We start from the raw sequence: 17,098 nt of genomic DNA on the forward strand, positions 1-17,098 counted from the left end.
CCCAAGATGCTCTTGTTCATATTGAATTTGGTCCATTTGAGTTTGTTTTCATTGAAGGGTAGTGTGCCTGGGGATCGCTCCCATGATTTCCCGCTACACTTGATGTCATCTTTTATTATTGTGATGACTGAGAGCACCCTGGGTGCTGAATTTACATACTGCGTGTTTAAATGGTGGTGTGATTGTTGTGTAAGATTTTAACACTAAGACTGATTTTCTCTCTCCATTCTGAACCTGCTGCTCAAATCAGCTCTGAACCTCAAATTTCAAACCCTGAATGAAAAAGCCATCTTGTGTTTCTCACTCCTACTCGTCATTATTTCCGTCCATAGGAATCTCAATGCGTGAGAGTCCGTATTTACAACTGTGATGCTGGAACTCCACAGCGAGTTACACAACCTGAGCCGTCATGACGAGACGTCAAATGAAAAATAACCAAAAAGTTCCAGTTTACACTAGCAGCTGACAGATGTTTGGAGAGGAATATTGTGACTTCTGCGCTGTGCCTCTCGGTTTAGTGAGTTTGGTTCCTGGCGTGCCAATGCAAGTTACTCACCGAGGAGAAAAACACTGTGATATATCACCTGACATTTGCTGTATTCAACACAAGGAACAATGCAGAAATCCTTCAAGTTCACGACCCTGTGAAGCACAGTTCACCTCGCTGTGACAGAGCGTAGGAGGACACGGTGACTGCCAAATAGCCAAAACGTTAAACAAATATGTACGCAAATCTGAGCCTTTTCATGTTGGAATAATGTGACTTTTACCAGCACAGGAAAAGTGAAGCAACAAGAACAGAGAGTGAACCTTCACCTGCTGACAACCACCCAGCGACAGAGACAAATTCACACTTAGTGCTGCCACATTGTGTTTTTAGACAGAGATGTGACTGATGGTCGACTTTGTTTTCAGCAGGAGTGACAGGGCAGTGCTGGGAAAATCTCCTAAATGTCAGCTTCTCAGGGAGAGCTTTTACTCCTGACCACCAGCTATTTCAAGGCCAAATAAACAGAGTTAAAGTTTCATGAGATGTGTCTAAATGCAGAGTCTGGATCAGTCTGAAGAACACAGTCAAGGGAAATGGGACAAACCTGCATCACTTTCATTACACAGTCAAAATCATTTGAAATAAACATTTTAAATGACTTTAATTGATACAGGACTATCGCCTCTGCTTCACAGATTTTTAAGGACAGGCCCCCAAAAGATCAGACATTGAGAGATAAAGATTTGACAATAATAGCAGTGGTAAAGGAGGAATATACCTTTAACTGAGCACATAAAAGTTCTTGGAAAGCTGGCAAAATTCAAAGTTATAATGCTCTAAAACAGGGATGAGCAACTTACATTACAGAGAGGGCCACATAAATTTTATTCTTACTGCTAGAGTGCCAAAAAGATTAAAAAATATATATAATAAAATAGTAAACAGGCCAGCCAATTAAGAATTAGCTTAATTTAACATATGTGACAATATGTTGTATGTATATGTAACAAAGCATATTGTCCATCACTAGAAGTCATATGTGAGTTGTGTAGATGTTTTTTTTCGGTCAATAAATACTTGCGACACAACTTTTTCTAACACTGGGCTTCATGAGATCACAATTTTAAAGGATCAATAAAGTGTAATTTTCAGTAATAATACTATTATAACAATTATTAATATGTAGAACAATAATACAGACCTATAACCACCTTACACAAACTTTAAAGCTCAGCGTTCATTACAGTATATCATATTTTTGTATAATAATACTAATTATTATTACTATTATTATTGTTGTTGTTGTTATTATATTTTAATAAAATAGCAATTTAAACGAAGACATCCTAAAATTTTTTTTTTTTTTTTTAATTTCAATTTTTTATCAATGGATTCATACTGTAATACCGGCATAATAACTACTGTATTTTCACAATAACAACGACTGTTAAGGTCGTCCCTGTTTGATCGCACTATTCTACTCGTTCTCGCTTTGCGGTGTGGCTTACATTTGACCCACATTCGCTCTACCTTAAATTTTTCTACTCTCGCGTTGTTACCCTGACTCACACACACACACGCGCGTGCGCACACTGCAACGGGAGCGCGCGGCAGCAGAAGCAGCAGCAGTTCTGTCAAATCACAACGGGGGTGACGCAAAGGCAGACGACTTCAACAAAACTCCTCCAGTCGGTCTTTTTCACCGTGAAAAAGTCTCCGTGGTCGTGTTAAGACGCCGTGGAAGTACTTTACTGTGGGGATTATGAACTCTAGTGACGGTTTGCTAACGTCTCACGGACGTTTGGAGTAGATAAAGTAGACGAAAAGTACGTTTTTCGACCAAGAGGCGCTCAAGACATAAGGACGTACGGGGGATTTACCGTGGGATTTTCCTTTTTTTCAAGTCATTTTGAGGGATGTGAGTCTACCGAGCACGTGTGGACCTGTTAACGTGTACATTTAACCCGGGATAAAGCCACTTTTTTTTACTTTGTTTGCTCTCAGTTCACCATGCTGACGAACACCGCGCTGTACGCGGCTAAGAAACGGAAGAAGCCGGTGCAGAAAATGTAAGTCTACAAGTTTAAACACCCTAAAATGCACCGAGAATATTTACATAGAAGCACTAAATATGTAGTTTCATTGAACTTTAACAACTTCATGCTCTCTGAAAGTTTTTCTAAGGGAACTTTAAGTGTGTGAGAAGACCCTATTGTAATTTTACTGCAATACTTTTGTAATACCACCTTTACAGAAACTTTGCCTCTGCTTTAGTTGTGAATTTATGCAGAATTTAACATATTAAACACACATGTCCTATTATAACTCAAACCTCACCCTAACCGACTCTTTGAGCCTTTAATTACACTGTCACTAATGTTTACGCTGTCGATTTTTACAACCTCGATACGATTCTAGTAAACATCAGATTAACACCAATGACATGCCAGCCACATCACAGGTACACAAAAGTTAGATTATTTCTTGTTTTGTAACAAAAACATGAAGCTAAAAGTGTAAATTGCTTAAAGGACATTTCAACATTGCTAATGTGTTTGTTCAACTTTGTTCCACAAGTCGCTTTCACATGTCTACTTATTGATTATTAAGTGTTGAAATACTAGGGTTGACAAAAATGCGTGCCCTTAGCACTCCATTCTGGGTAATTGCTTGTTTTCATTACTAAAAACAGCAGGAAAACCCACGCACGCTTTCTAAGTTGCTCAAAAACATTCCTGAGTTTTAATGTTGCCAAAATTTTAGTGCAGTTTATTCTGATAAGATTCCTGCAATCATTCAGAAATCCCCGATACACTACTAATCGTTGAAATACGAAGGCAACAATTTCTTGTTTTTTTTCCCCAAAAAGCCAGCAACCTCATGCACATCCCTGAATTGCACTAATACATTATCAAGCCTATTGTTGCCAATCTAACTGTGCATTTTCTGCAAAATGAGAGCCATGACTTTCTCATTAAAGTGTAAGTTCTAAGTAACCAAGTAGATTCTTGCCGTCAGTAATTGGAAAAAGTGCAGGCGAAGTCATGCAAACTGTGTGAATTGCTCAAAAACATAAGAACATTTTTAACATTGCCAATGTATTTGTGCAGTTATGTTCCATAAGACCTTTATAACAACAAAAAATCATGCCTTAAGCAGTCTATGTTGGGAAATTGCCTGTTTTCATGTCAAAAATCAACAGGAAAACTCACAAGCGATTTATGTGAGTATGTTGCCGATGCATTTGTGCAATTTGCTCCAGTAATATTCCTTCAAACATCCAACAAATACCAACCAGACAACAATAAGTAAGTTTCAAACACCCAGTGCTGGGTAATTTCCCCAAAAAACGGCAAATTGTTTTAATACATTTGTGAGTTTTAAAGTTGCCAATATATTTGTGCAATATATGTGATACAATTCCAACAATTTTGAATAATAAGGCAACAAAATGTACATTTTAAGCAATGATGTTGAATATTTTTTTTATTTTGGATTTCCAAAAAAGCCGGCAAACTCATGCAGATTCTTTAAATTGCACAAACACATTGTCAAATTTTAATATTGCCAGTGTATTTGTGCAATTGTGTTCCATAAGACTTTTTGACAGCTACAAAAATATATGCTCTTAGTATTCTATATTGGGTAATTGCCTGTTTTCATAGCAAAAATCAACATGAAAACTCATGCGCAATCTCTAAATTGCTCAAAAACATTTGTGAGTATGTTGCCAATGCATTTATGCAATAAGATGCCTACAAATATACAACAAATACCAATAAGTGTTTAAATACGAAGGCAACAAAATGTGTCAAGCACCCAGTGTTGGGTAATTTCCAAAAAAAGCAGGTAAACTCATGCACATTACCTAAAATGTGAGTTTTAATGTTGCCAATAGATTTGTGCAACTGTATGTGATACAATTCCAACAATATACCAAAAACATTTTGAACAATCAGGCAACAAAATGTAAATTTTAAGCACTCATGTTGGATAATATTTTTGTTTTGGATTTCCAAAAAAGCTGGCAAACTCATGCAGATTCTCTAAATTGCACAAACACATTGTAAAATTTTAATATTGCCAATGCATTTGTGCAATTTAGTCATGCAAACATCCAACAATACACCAATAGCTTTTATACTTTGGCAACTAAAATATCAGTATCAAGCAAGGTAATTTCTTGTTATGATTTCTAAAAAGAGGCATGCACAATCTCTAAATTGACTGCACTGTCAGGTTTAAAGTTGCCACTACATTTGTGCAATCCCTGTAAAAATGTCACATAATAGCCATGACTGTTTGAGATAAAAGTATACGCTCTAAACATCCAAGCTGGGACATTTTTAGTTTTTAGCAACCAAAATCTGCAGGCTGATTTGGCACACTGCTGAAATTGCACAAATATGTTGGCAACATACATTTCCCTGCAGTTTAAATAATGCTCTCTTGCTTGCAGTAGCTAAAATAAGACTGGAGATGTAATGTTTATGATACAGGTTTGTTTCTTTTTAATATCATTAATCATTAAAACATCAGTTACTGTGTTATTTTAAAACACAGTACACTGAAAAGGCCTTTTTTAGGCCATGCTCTGCAGATATTTCTTTTCAGAGGGAGTTACAGCTGTGCAAACATCTCTAGACTAGGTCACACAGTATGCATTACAGCCTGTCTAACATGGTAATAAGAGCAGCGTAGTAAGTTGTACTGTGTGCTTGCAATAGTAGCTACATTGTCTGTCGTTGGATCCATAAGGCTGTAAAGTCTATTTTCCCTGCTTGTGGTTATGCAATGCCGGCCAGCCAGACCGGGGTAATGTGAAGTGCTGAAGTCCAACGAGGCTGTCCAGGGTGGAAAATAAAGAAAAGTGTTGCTTCAGGAATATTTCTAATTATACCATGTGAGACAGCTGCACTATGCAGACTGATCCGTGCAGACATATCTCCTCTTGATCATCGTTCTCTGTAGGTTTCAGTTTTTATTCATGCTTTAGTGTGCAGTTAACTCATTTGATTCCCCTTGCAGCCTGATTTAAATGTCTACCACTCGTATCTCCTGGATTTCCCCTCAAGGCCCCCTGGAGGGCCCCAGACCACAGTTTGAAAACCACTGCTGCAGAGGAATTATTCTCCAGACTTGACTAGTACAGCCCTTAAAGGAGACTTTTATGTTTTTTCTCTTTGTACTTCTAAGCTGTGCTAAATAGTATAACGTGATTTCTCTGGATGTTGAAGACGAAGCCTTTAGAGAGATCCAGGACCCCCTGGATGAGTAAACAGAAGCAATCGCTCTTTAAGTTTGCATTATTAAAGAACCCTTATGGCTCCATATTGAAACTGTAAACATGACAAGTGACTGTATCCTCCCATTTAAGGCAACCTTTGAAGAAATAATACGGACAACTGTGCCTTAAAGAACCCTTTCCCATTGGTGCTTTACATTAAAACAGCAGTGACTCTGATTCTGATTCATGCTGCGGATTTCCAAGAGAATTGCCAAAAGTTTCTCACCATGAAGGAATGTTTTGTTTTTGATCCGTCAGAACTTTTTAAAGGTTGATGAAATAATTTTAAGAGCCTTAATTCCTGCAGCAGCTACCAATTATCATAGAGTCATCATAATACATAAAAGAACCTTTAGAAAGGTTCTCTAAACAACCATTAGAGAGCAAATTATAGACCTCTCGTGATCAAGAGAACCTTTCTGGACATGTTACTAGAAATCTCATGCTCAAACATTTCATTATAAAGTCTCTTTGATGTCTTAAACACATTCTGGAAGATGATATTAAAGCATGATGCTCCAATATTAAATTGTAAATCACTTGTTGGTTTCGGCAAAGAACTATGCTCAAATTATAAAGTAGAGATGTCAGACTGTAAAGTATGGTGGCTGATTAGTCCAAACTGTTAACATAAAAGAGATGCAACAATAGAGAAAAGCTAGAGCACTTGTCTTCATCTCTGCAGTCAGTAATAAACGGTTCCACTAAGCGCCCCCTACAGGCCTCCGCTTTAGGTGCCTCGATCTGTTTTTGACCTTTCACTGTTCCTCTGTCTGTGGATTGTTTACTGGTGATGCCATTGTTTTGGCCTTTTGCAACTCACTTTTTAATCTGCAGTTTGTTTCTTTCAGCATAATTGTTTTGGACTTCTGCGTGCGTTTTTTGGATTTGCATCATTTCTCAATTTGCAGCATGTTTCTTCCAAGTCAGCCATGGTACAAGGCGTTTTGGAGTGTTGTATTCATACTGAACCTATGTGTGCCTGTTAAAAATCTCTTAAAGATTTGATAATGAAACATGCTGAATAAATTTATTCCTTAGAACAACTGAAAATATTTTTAAAATGAATTCAAATTATATATTTAACCAATTTTTATGGAAATATATGCATAAAATTATTAAATGTAAAATTTAAAAACATGGTTATTTAGTGAGATTAATGCTGAAATCAAAATAATCCATAAGAATAAGTCTGCACAAGGACTTCCCACCCATTTTTAATTAATTTAATGCAGTTTTTGCCGCTTTTCCCACTTTACACAAAATTTTGCCACACTTAAACATATGTTTGCCACTTTAAATCAATTCCTGCCTCTTCTTAATTTCAATTTACCCCTTTTCCCACCCATTTCTTCTACTTTTAAACCAATTTTTCCCAATTTTCACCTGTTCTTGCCTCTGTTGCCCGCCTATTGCAACTATTAGCCCCTTTTCACCACTTTTTACAACCTTCTTTGCCAATTTTATCTACGTTTCACTATGTGTTCTAGCCATTTGTGCCATTTTAACCCATTTCTGCCTTAGTTAACCAATTACACCAGTTTAAACCAATTTTTCCCACATATGATTGCATTTCACCACTAATTTAGCCATTTTCTGGCACTTTTAAGCCAATATTGCCCCTGTTAACCCCTTTCACAACTTTTAAGCCCGTTTTTCCACTTTAACCCACTTTTGCTACTTTTTGCCTAATTTTTGCCACTTTTCTCCAATATTTGTCACTTTTAACCAATTTCTGCTACTTTTAAATTCTCATTTCAACACCTTTTCCTCTATTTTTGGACCAATTTTAACCCATTTTAATTCAGCTTTTAAGAAAAGGAAATTACATTTTCAAGGTGGCTATATACTACGGCACAGATGAATAAAAAAGATACCTGCTGCTTTGATGAGAGTGGTTGTTATTCAGGTAAAAAACATAAAATATAGATATCACAGCTGAACTTTGATGATTTTGCTGACCTCCAGGAGGCCCCAGTTTGCCTGGGCCCCAGAAAGCTCTCTCCTTTATCCCCCCTTATGGGCGGCCTTGTCTACACATGACTATTCTTGAATGTTCATGGCTGTATTCAACCACCTTCAGGTACGGTGGGGGTCTCTGGTCTCTGGCGCCTTTTTTGGGCGGGCTGAAAGGTTGAGACCAATCAGATTTATTTAATGATAAACAGTACAGAAACTTATTGGTGACCCACTTCTGGGTCCTGGCCCACCTGTTGAGAATCACCACTTTAGAGAACCTGTTCTAGAGGTCTTGAAAAGCCTCATACTGAAAGAATAACTTTAAGACTCTTAACCCAAAAGGTTCCTTCTACGGAACATTTTGGGTTTGTTTTTAAGGTAACATGATTGAAAAGGGAAGTTTAAAATAATTTATTAATATAGGTTTCCAAACACAACTCACTGGAATAGTAGAGACCTATGTTTGCAGAGAGAATTTATTTTCTTGAGCTGTAAAGAACGTTCTAGAGAAGGATTGTGCTGAAAGGTTAATCTCAGACCCCTTATAGTGCTGTAAAGAATGGCCTAGAGAAGGATTGTGCTGAAATGGTTAATCTTAGACTCCTCATAGTAGAATAAAGAACGTTCTAGAGAAGGATTGTGCAGAAATTGTTAATCTCAGACTCTTCATAGTGCTGTAAAGAAGGTTCTAGAGAAGGGTTGTGCAGAAATGGTTAATCTCAGACTCCTTATAGTGCTGTAAAGAACGTTCTATAGAAGGGTTGTGCTGAAATGGTTAATCTCAGACTCTTCATAGTGCTGTAAAGAATGTTCTATAGAAGGATTGCGCTGAAATGGTTAATCTCAGACTCTTCATAGTGCTGTAAAGAATGTTCTATAGAAGGATTGCGCTGAAATGGTTAATCTCAGACTCTTCATAGTGCTGTAAAGAATGTTCTAGAGAAGGATTGTGCTGAAATGGTTAATCTCAGACTCATCATAGTGCTGTAAAGAATGTTCTATAGAAGGATTGCGCTGAAATGGTTAATCTCAGACTCTTCATAGTGCTGTAAAGAATGTTCTAGAGAAGGGTTGTGCAGAAATGGTTAATCTCAGACTCTTCATAGCAGAGTAAAGAATATTCTTGAGAAGGATTGTGCTGAAATGGTTAATCTCAGAACCCCTCATAGTGCTGTAAAGACCAATCTATAGAAGGATTGTGCTGAAATGGTTAATCTCAGACTCTTCATAATGCTGTAAAGAACGTTCTAGGGAAGGATTGTGCTGAAATGGTTAATCTCAGACCCCCTCATAGTGCTGTAAAGACCAATCTATAGAAGGATTGTGCTGAAATGGTTAATCTCAGACTCTTCATAATGCTGTAAAGAACGTTCTAGGGAAGGATTGTGCTGAAATGGTTAATCTCAGACTCTTCATAGTGCTGTAAAGACCAATCTATAGAAGGATTGTGCTGAAATGGTTAATCTCAGACTCTTCATAGTGCTGTAAAGACCAATCTATAGAAGGATTGTGCTGAAATGGTTAATCTCAGACTCTTCATAGTGCTGTAAAGACCAATCTATAGAAGGACTGTGCTGAAATGGTTAATCTCAGACTCTTCATAGTGCTGTAAAGAATGTTCTAGAGAAGGGTTGTGCTGAAATGGTTAATCTCAGACCCCTTATAGTGCTGTAAAGAATGGCCTAGAGAAGGATTGTGCTGAAATGGTTAATCTTAGACTCCTCATAGTAGAATAAAGAACGTTCTAGAGAAGGATTGTGCAGAAATTGTTAATCTCAGACTCTTCATAGTGCTGTAAAGAAGGTTCTAGAGAAGGGTTGTGCAGAAATGGTTAATCTCAGACTCCTTATAGTGCTGTAAAGAACGTTCTATAGAAGGGTTGTGCTGAAATGGTTAATCTCAGACTCTTCATAGTGCTGTAAAGAATGTTCTATAGAAGGATTGCGCTGAAATGGTTAATCTCAGACTCTTCATAGTGCTGTAAAGAATGTTCTAGAGAAGGATTGTGCTGAAATGGTTAATCTCAGACTCATCATAGTGCTGTAAAGAATGTTCTAGAGAAGGGTTGTGCAGAAATGGTTAATCTCAGACTCTTCATAGCAGAGTAAAGAATATTCTTGAGAAGGATTGTGCTGAAATGGTTAATCTCAGAACCCCTCATAGTGCTGTAAAGACCAATCTATAGAAGGATTGTGCTGAAATGGTTAATCTCAGACTCTTCATAATGCTGTAAAGAACGTTCTAGGGAAGGATTGTGCTGAAATGGTTAATCTCAGACCCCCTCATAGTGCTGTAAAGACCAATCTATAGAAGGATTGTGCTGAAATGGTTAATCTCAGACTCTTCATAATGCTGTAAAGAACGTTCTAGGGAAGGATTGTGCTGAAATGGTTAATCTCAGACTCTTCATAGTGCTGTAAAGACCAATCTATAGAAGGATTGTGCTGAAATGGTTAATCTCAGACTCTTCATAGTGCTGTAAAGACCAATCTATGGTTAATCTCAGACTCTTCATAGTGCTGTAAAGACCAATCTATAGAAGGACTGTGCTGAAATGGTTAATCTCAGACTCTTCATAGTGCTGTAAAGAATGTTCTAGAGAAGGGTTGTGCTGAAATGGTTAATCTCAGATTCTTCATAGTGCTGTGTTGAACGTTTTAGGGAAGGATTGTGCTGAAATGGTTAATCTCAGACTCTTCATAGTGCTGTAAAGAATGTTCTAGAGAAGGGTTGTGCTGAAATGGTTAATCTCAGATTCTTCATAGTGCTGTGTTGAACGTTTTAGGGAAGGACTGTGCTGAAATGGTTAATCTCAGACTCTTCATAGTAGAATAAAGAACGTTCTAGAGAAGGATTGTGCTGACATGGTTAATCTCAGACCCCACATAGTGCTGTAAAGAATGTTCTATAGAAGGATTGTGCTGAAATGGTTAATCTCAGATTCTTCATAGTGCTGTGTTGAACGTTTTTTGGGAAGGATTGTGCTGAAATGGTTAATCTCAGACCCCCTCATAGTGCTGTAAAGACCAATCTATAGAAGGATTGTGCTGAAATGGTTAATCTCAGACTCTTCATAGTGCTGTCAAGAATGTTCTAGAGAAGGATTGCGCTGAAATGGTTAATCTCAGACCCCCTCATAGTGCTGTAAAGACCAATCTATAGAAGGATTGTGCTGAAATGGTTAATCTCAGACTCTTCATAATGCTGTAAAGAACGTTCTAGGGAAGGATTGTGCTGAAATGGTTAATCTCAGACTCTTCATAGTGCTGTAAAGAATGTTCTAGAGAAGGGTTGTGCTGAAATGGTTAATCTCAGATTCTTCATAGTGCTGTGTTGAACGTTTTTTGGGAAGGATTGTGCTGAAATGGTTAATCTCAGAGCCTTTGTGTTGCTGTATAGGATTTTCTGGAGAAGGATTGTTCTGAAATGGTTAATCTTAACCCTCTCCATGTTGCTGCAAAGATTCCTTTCATCATCCTATAGCTGCTCGGTCCTTCTAGCTGTGATTTTCAAAGGCCAATCTCGGTGTTAACTCCAGCGCTCAGAACCACAGCCCCCACTCGGAGAACCAGAGCAGAACCCTGCCAGAACCGCGGTTTCACTGTGTGTGTGGTACTACCTGCATTAATCATAATCAGGACGTGGAGCGAGAGCGCTCTCACGCGATGTTTCCACGAGGGAGGAGGGAGGGAGGGAGGATGGCGTAATCTGAGACTGGCTGTGTTTTTTTTTCTCCTCCTCCTCCGACTGCCACAACATACTTTTTTCCTGTCTTTCCTTCTGTGTCTCTGTGTGTTTTTTTGGGGGGTTGTTTCTTTCCTCCCTCCCTCAACACAAATTAACATAGTTCTGTGTCACGCAAACGGTTATGTAAGCCTGCCATGTTTTCCCGCCCGGGTTTTTAGGAAAAGTTTCTCTCAGGGAGTTTATCTTTCTTTCTCTTTCTCTCCGTTTTTCCTCTGGAGTGAGTTATGAGTGTGAGAGCGAGTGTGTTTAACCCATGGACGAGACTCCAGGCTGTGTTGCAGCGCTGCTGCTCCAGGCGCTTTACCTTCATGTTTACATGCACTGTAAAAGTGGAGCATTTAAATTTATGGTAATGTCAATCTGTCTGTGTGTGTGTGCTTTATCCAAGTCTGATCAAACTACTGTGTTAGATAAAGTTTTTCACATATTTCAAACTGCATATAGGGTTAGATTATATTGACATAAGGCCTGTAGCTCAGTATAAAGATTGAGACGAATCAGGACTCAAATAATCACATTTATAGTGAATAATAATGCAATTTGGATCTGTTGTAGAGCAAAAACCACACCTCACCCTAGTCCATTTGTCCTAAAAATAGAAGCCATATTTCATGTAGTTTGTGTCATATTTACTTTCCGCTAAACTGTCAGCATTAAATCAAACTGAAGTCTTCAACTGGTTTTGCCTGCAGCAGTGGAAGATCACCAGCATTGTCCACCGTATCACCTGTTTTACTCCCTAAACAAACTGTAAGATATAAACATTTCAGCCCAACTTCTTTTATTTCCAGGCATGCATCTGCAACCCGCTGAGAAAGGCGCTGACATCCACTTATGGGTCCCGACACACTGCGGGTTTACAGTTAAACTGCTATCAGTAATATGCTTTGCTAGGAAATGCTCAGTCTAATGGGTAACTCAAAATCCTACACACCCAATGTTGGTCAATCTGTCGTTAATCCTCAAAAATTGCGGCCAAACTCCTCCACACTGTCTAAGCTGCACGAATATTTCAGTGATTTTTTTCAAATGTTCAGTTCAGTTCAGATTCTCTATGAATTTAAGATAGCACAGATCGATAACATGAAGGACATTCGGTCGTTTCGAAACCTATAGTGTTTAAGGGCCTGAGTCCAGAGACAGAAGTTTTGCAGTTGCAGTGCACATTTCCAATACAAACCCAATGTAGTCCAGCATTTTTAGATCTCAGAGCCCGTTTCAGACTAGTTGCATGTTTTGATTTGTGCCACATGTGTCCGCTCCTGCTGATGCTGCTTTCACACTCAGTGCAAGTTTGCAGCATCTTCCTGCTGTCAAGCCCTGCCAGTCTTGGTAAGTTTTCGTGGAAGTTATTGTGGAATTTTGTCGGGACTATTCAAAATAAAGCCATTCTGTAAAAATGAAGGGAGTTTCTTCAAAGAAATGCTAAACCACCAGGCTTTTATTTTGAAAAGCTCAAAATAGAAGTGCACTTATACTGTTTATCTTTCCTGAGATTTATTCTACCAGTGGGGAAACAGAAAGCTTTACTAGTAGAAATTATGGCCTTCTTCTGGGTCATCAAGAAACATGTTGTGCACCTATTTTATACGCCACAAGGTAAATATGGATTATTTTCCTGTCTATTTTGAGCCATAACTGGGTGCAGTGCATGAAAAAAAGGGGAGACCTCTAAATTCTCTACACAGCTCAGGCCAGTGAAACACAGCACATATGCAAGCAGTCTGAAAGCCCTGACTTTTTAATGTGCAAACAAACTAAAAAAATCAAATCAAGACTTAAGGTTGTTCCAGAGTGGGTGCGTGGCTATCACGGCTTGGCAGCATCATGGCTTGAATTTAATTTCAGCATGCATGTTAACAAGTCAGAACATTCTGGCTGGCTGCATGAGATGCATGTCTCACATGCAGCTCACATGCTCTCTACCTGGAGTGGTTTCAAACGGCCGAAGATCAAGCCAAAATCTTAAGGCCCGCCATATTTATATTCATGCAGAATAGCCTTTTTAATGCTTATTATGGTATCTGTAGTTACACAGTTGTACAAATTCCCACACTAGTGTACCTCAGAACCGCTGATCTAGAGCAGTGGTTCTCAACCTTTTCAGCCTGTGACCCCCAAAATAAAGGTGCCCAAGACCGGGGACACCGAATGTACCTAAAGGTGGTTGAACAGCCGGGAACATTCAAGAATAGTAATGTGGAGACAAGGCCGTCCATAAGGGGGGTTAGAGGGGGAGGTTTCTGGGACCCAGCCAAAATGGGGGCCCATGGAGATCAGTAAAACCATGATCCATTGTGAAGTGAAGCTGTGAAAACCATACTTTATATTTGACCTGAATTATAACTACTCTTATCAAAGAAAAAACATATTTTTTCATTTATCCTTCATTAGATGAAAAAAATTTTGTTAAAGACATAATTTAAATGGGTTAAAAACTGCTAAAATTGGTTATTAATGGCTAAAAAATTGTGAAAAGGTGGTGGAATTGGATTTTTAAAGAACATAAATAGGTTAAAGTGGCAAAAAAATAAATAAAAGGGGTTCAAGTGGCAAATTTGGGATTAAAAAGTTGCTGAAATAGCTTTAAATTAAAAAAATGATGGAAATTAGTTGAAATGGGATGAAAAATGGATATAGACTGGCAAAAATGGGTTAACTGTGGTTAGAATGGGCAAAAGGGGGAATTAAAAGGTGTTAATAGAGGCAATACTAGGTCAACAGAGGCAACAATTGGCAGAAAGTGGCAAAAACAGGCAGAAAAAGTGATGAAAAGGGTTTAAAATGAACAAAATGGGTTCGCCTGATATTTTTTTCCATGAGACGTACACGTCTCTTGGCCAATACAGACAGGAAATTGATGCATTTAGAGCCATATTTACCTTTTTTAAAATCAAATATTTGTGTCCACATTAGTAGAATTTGTTGGTATAATAAGGTTGTTCGCTAAAATTCTACTATACGTAAAACGTTTTATTTCCACATCTTGATGTTTTGTCACCGCTAAGATAAACACAGTACGGTTAGACTTCCAGTTTTTAGTTACAAAGTAAGAGCCTGATTTAACATTTCTGTGGAGAAACTACTCCTTCTAGAGAATGCTTTTATTCTGAATTTCTACAGCTCAGTTATGCAACACATCAAGTCACTTGTATGTAGATTTATTGAGGTAAAACTTGTCTGGTATAGTAGCCATGATGGTGCTGCAGACAGCACTGACGCACCCAGCGTTTACATCTTGACAAAAAAGTCCTCTGTTGAAAACACTTGTAACCGGCCACGCTCATCAGCGTCAGTTCTCTCCCACTGACCAGTCAGAATCAAAAAGGGGCGGGACTTCTTATATCAGCTTTGTCACCAACAATGGCGGAGGAGAAGGTAACCTGATTTTGTTTTTGAGGGAACATGTTCATGTTCAGGACTGGATTCCTTTACTTTGTTTTCATGGTTTTGGTGAAATTCCCATCACTAAAGGAAAATATGAAGCTCAAGGAGCTGTTTAATGATGTCTCCAGGGATAACATTGAGGGAAGCAGGGGTCAGCTTTCATAACCTAGCAACAACAAGCACTGGTAAAAGTGGTCTGAAATGGAGGTTGTGGGTGCTGCTGATATGTAGTGTGTCACCATTCAGCTCAAACATACCGAGCTATGATTTCTGGTCATGAACATTTGATACATGAAAGCAGAATGATGATCAAAAGTGTGCACTTCCTAACATTACTCTGTATTTAATACTTGATTGCCTCTCCCCACATCCAGAGCAGATCTGAAAGCTTCCCCTGCTCTGGTTTCGGTGTTTTGGATCCTGGCTGCAGGGATTTGCTCCCATGCAGCCACAAAAGCAGAAACCAGGTCCAGCTCTGATGTTAGAGGATAAGATCTGGCTCTTTGTTATGTTTCCAGTTCATGTTAAAATTGCAGGAAGAGGTTGAGGTCGAGGATCTGGTTCCATTCTCCTGATTTTTTTCATTTTCTCTGACGCTGCAGACTTCTGCAGAGCGAACCAAAGAGGTGGATTTAAAGAAGCACTTCTCCCCTCGGTGCTCTGCTTGCTGTCATTTTGTAAGATTTGGCTAACTCTATTCCCAGCTAGTATTGCACTGATTGGCTTTTTAGCATTTTTTTTAACAAAATAGTACATTATAGTACAACATCCGGGTGTTTTTGCATCAACTCTGCAGCTTGACCCTATCTACCCTGTTGGCTTTACAACAGCGCACATCAACAGAGCTATCAAATGACCTGATAAAGGCCGCTGATCTGTCTCCACTGTTGTCTTGCATAATCAATTGTTAATAATCAAACTAGATATCTGTTACAAAGCACATTTACACGCATCCCTTTAATAAGAGTAGAATGCTCCTTCCAGTTTTGTCTGATTAAAATTTAGCGTGCATTGCTCTGTTGGCTGTGTTTGAAAGTTGCATCATTGGATCTTGTCCAAAATAGGAACTTTTATACAGATCAGTGCATGCATGTTATTCTTTAAAAAACATATAGATGCTAAAACAACACTAGTGTGCTCATGCCCAGCGCTAGTGCAGCCTAAAGAAGCTCCCTTACTAGCTTTAGATGGACGAATCCCCTTTTACATACTGGCATTGCTGCTCTGTATCCTTTGACCTACATTTCCTGTGACCTACAGCAGCGTAACAAGTTTTATTACAACTTTGATTTTCTGCACTGATACGCCCTTAGGAATAGAGAAGAAAAGACAGGTGTTGTTTTACCTTGAGCTTGTGCAGCTTGTGCAGGGGAGCAAACACTACAGAAGAGAGAAGAGAGGACGGGGTTAATGGATGTCCCGGAGCTGTGATGAAACATGGAGATCCTGCAGCCGCTACTGCACAGGACAGTCAGTGAAATAGAAAATATGTTTTTAGCCATAAAGGGAAGAATCTTTATTTTCTAAACAGCATGCAATGCAAGAAAGTGTGCGAACAAATGTGATCAAATCAGCTCAATTCCGTTTCTTCCTGTTGTCCTAGCAGCTCACACACAATGCAGCGTCACACACTTTCACCTTGATGGCTGGTTACTACTCCTCACCTGTTGCTCTTGTTGGTTCGAGGAGAAGAGGAGGAGCTCAACAAGATTCTGGTGGAGTCCTAGAAAGCGGGGGTTCCAAATTTCCAATCCAAATTTATTTATAAAGCTAATTTAAAAACAACAAAATGCTGACCAAAGTGCTGTACAGTAAACATTAAAAACAATAAAACAAACAATAAAACACAGTCACAGGAGAAAAGTAAAAACTGGAGGACATAAATGGATCAATTAAAACAGAAAAGATTAAAAGCCACAATCTCAAGCAGAGCCGAAAGCCAGGGAGTAAAAGTGCGTTTTGATTTAAAGACAGGCAGAGAGGGGGACAGTCTAACATGAAGAGGAAGAGCGTCCAAAAGGTCAAAAAGCTATGGAGGAGCCAGCCCGTTTAGAGACTTAAAAGTTAATAACAGAATTTTAAAATCAATCCTAAAACGCACAGGAAGCCAGTAAAGAGATGCTAAAATGGGGGAAATGTGGTCATATTTACGTCGATCAGTTAAAGCACGAGCTGTGGCGTTTTGAACAAGCTGTAAGCGATTAAGAGAGGCTTGGCTGGCACCAAAA

The 17,098-nt window shown here is 38.7% G+C and overlaps 1 protein-coding gene across 1 annotated transcript in view; it reads left to right on the forward strand.

Annotated features, from left to right (window-relative positions):
* Nucleotides 1-2,129: 2,129 nt before the first annotated feature.
* Nucleotides 2,130-17,098, forward strand: part of ahr2 (aryl hydrocarbon receptor 2) — a 103,616-nt gene continuing 88,647 nt past the window's right edge. The window contains exon 1 of the mRNA XM_041781528.1: nucleotides 2,130-2,559. Coding sequence (XP_041637462.1) covers nucleotides 2,501-2,559 — 59 coding nt within the window. The 5' untranslated portion in view covers nucleotides 2,130-2,500. The remainder of the gene's footprint in view (nucleotides 2,560-17,098) is intronic.

The sequence above is a fragment of the Cheilinus undulatus genome, linkage group 24 (assembly GCF_018320785.1).
Source record: "Cheilinus undulatus linkage group 24, ASM1832078v1, whole genome shotgun sequence".
Lineage (NCBI taxonomy): Eukaryota > Metazoa > Chordata > Actinopteri > Labriformes > Labridae > Cheilinus > Cheilinus undulatus.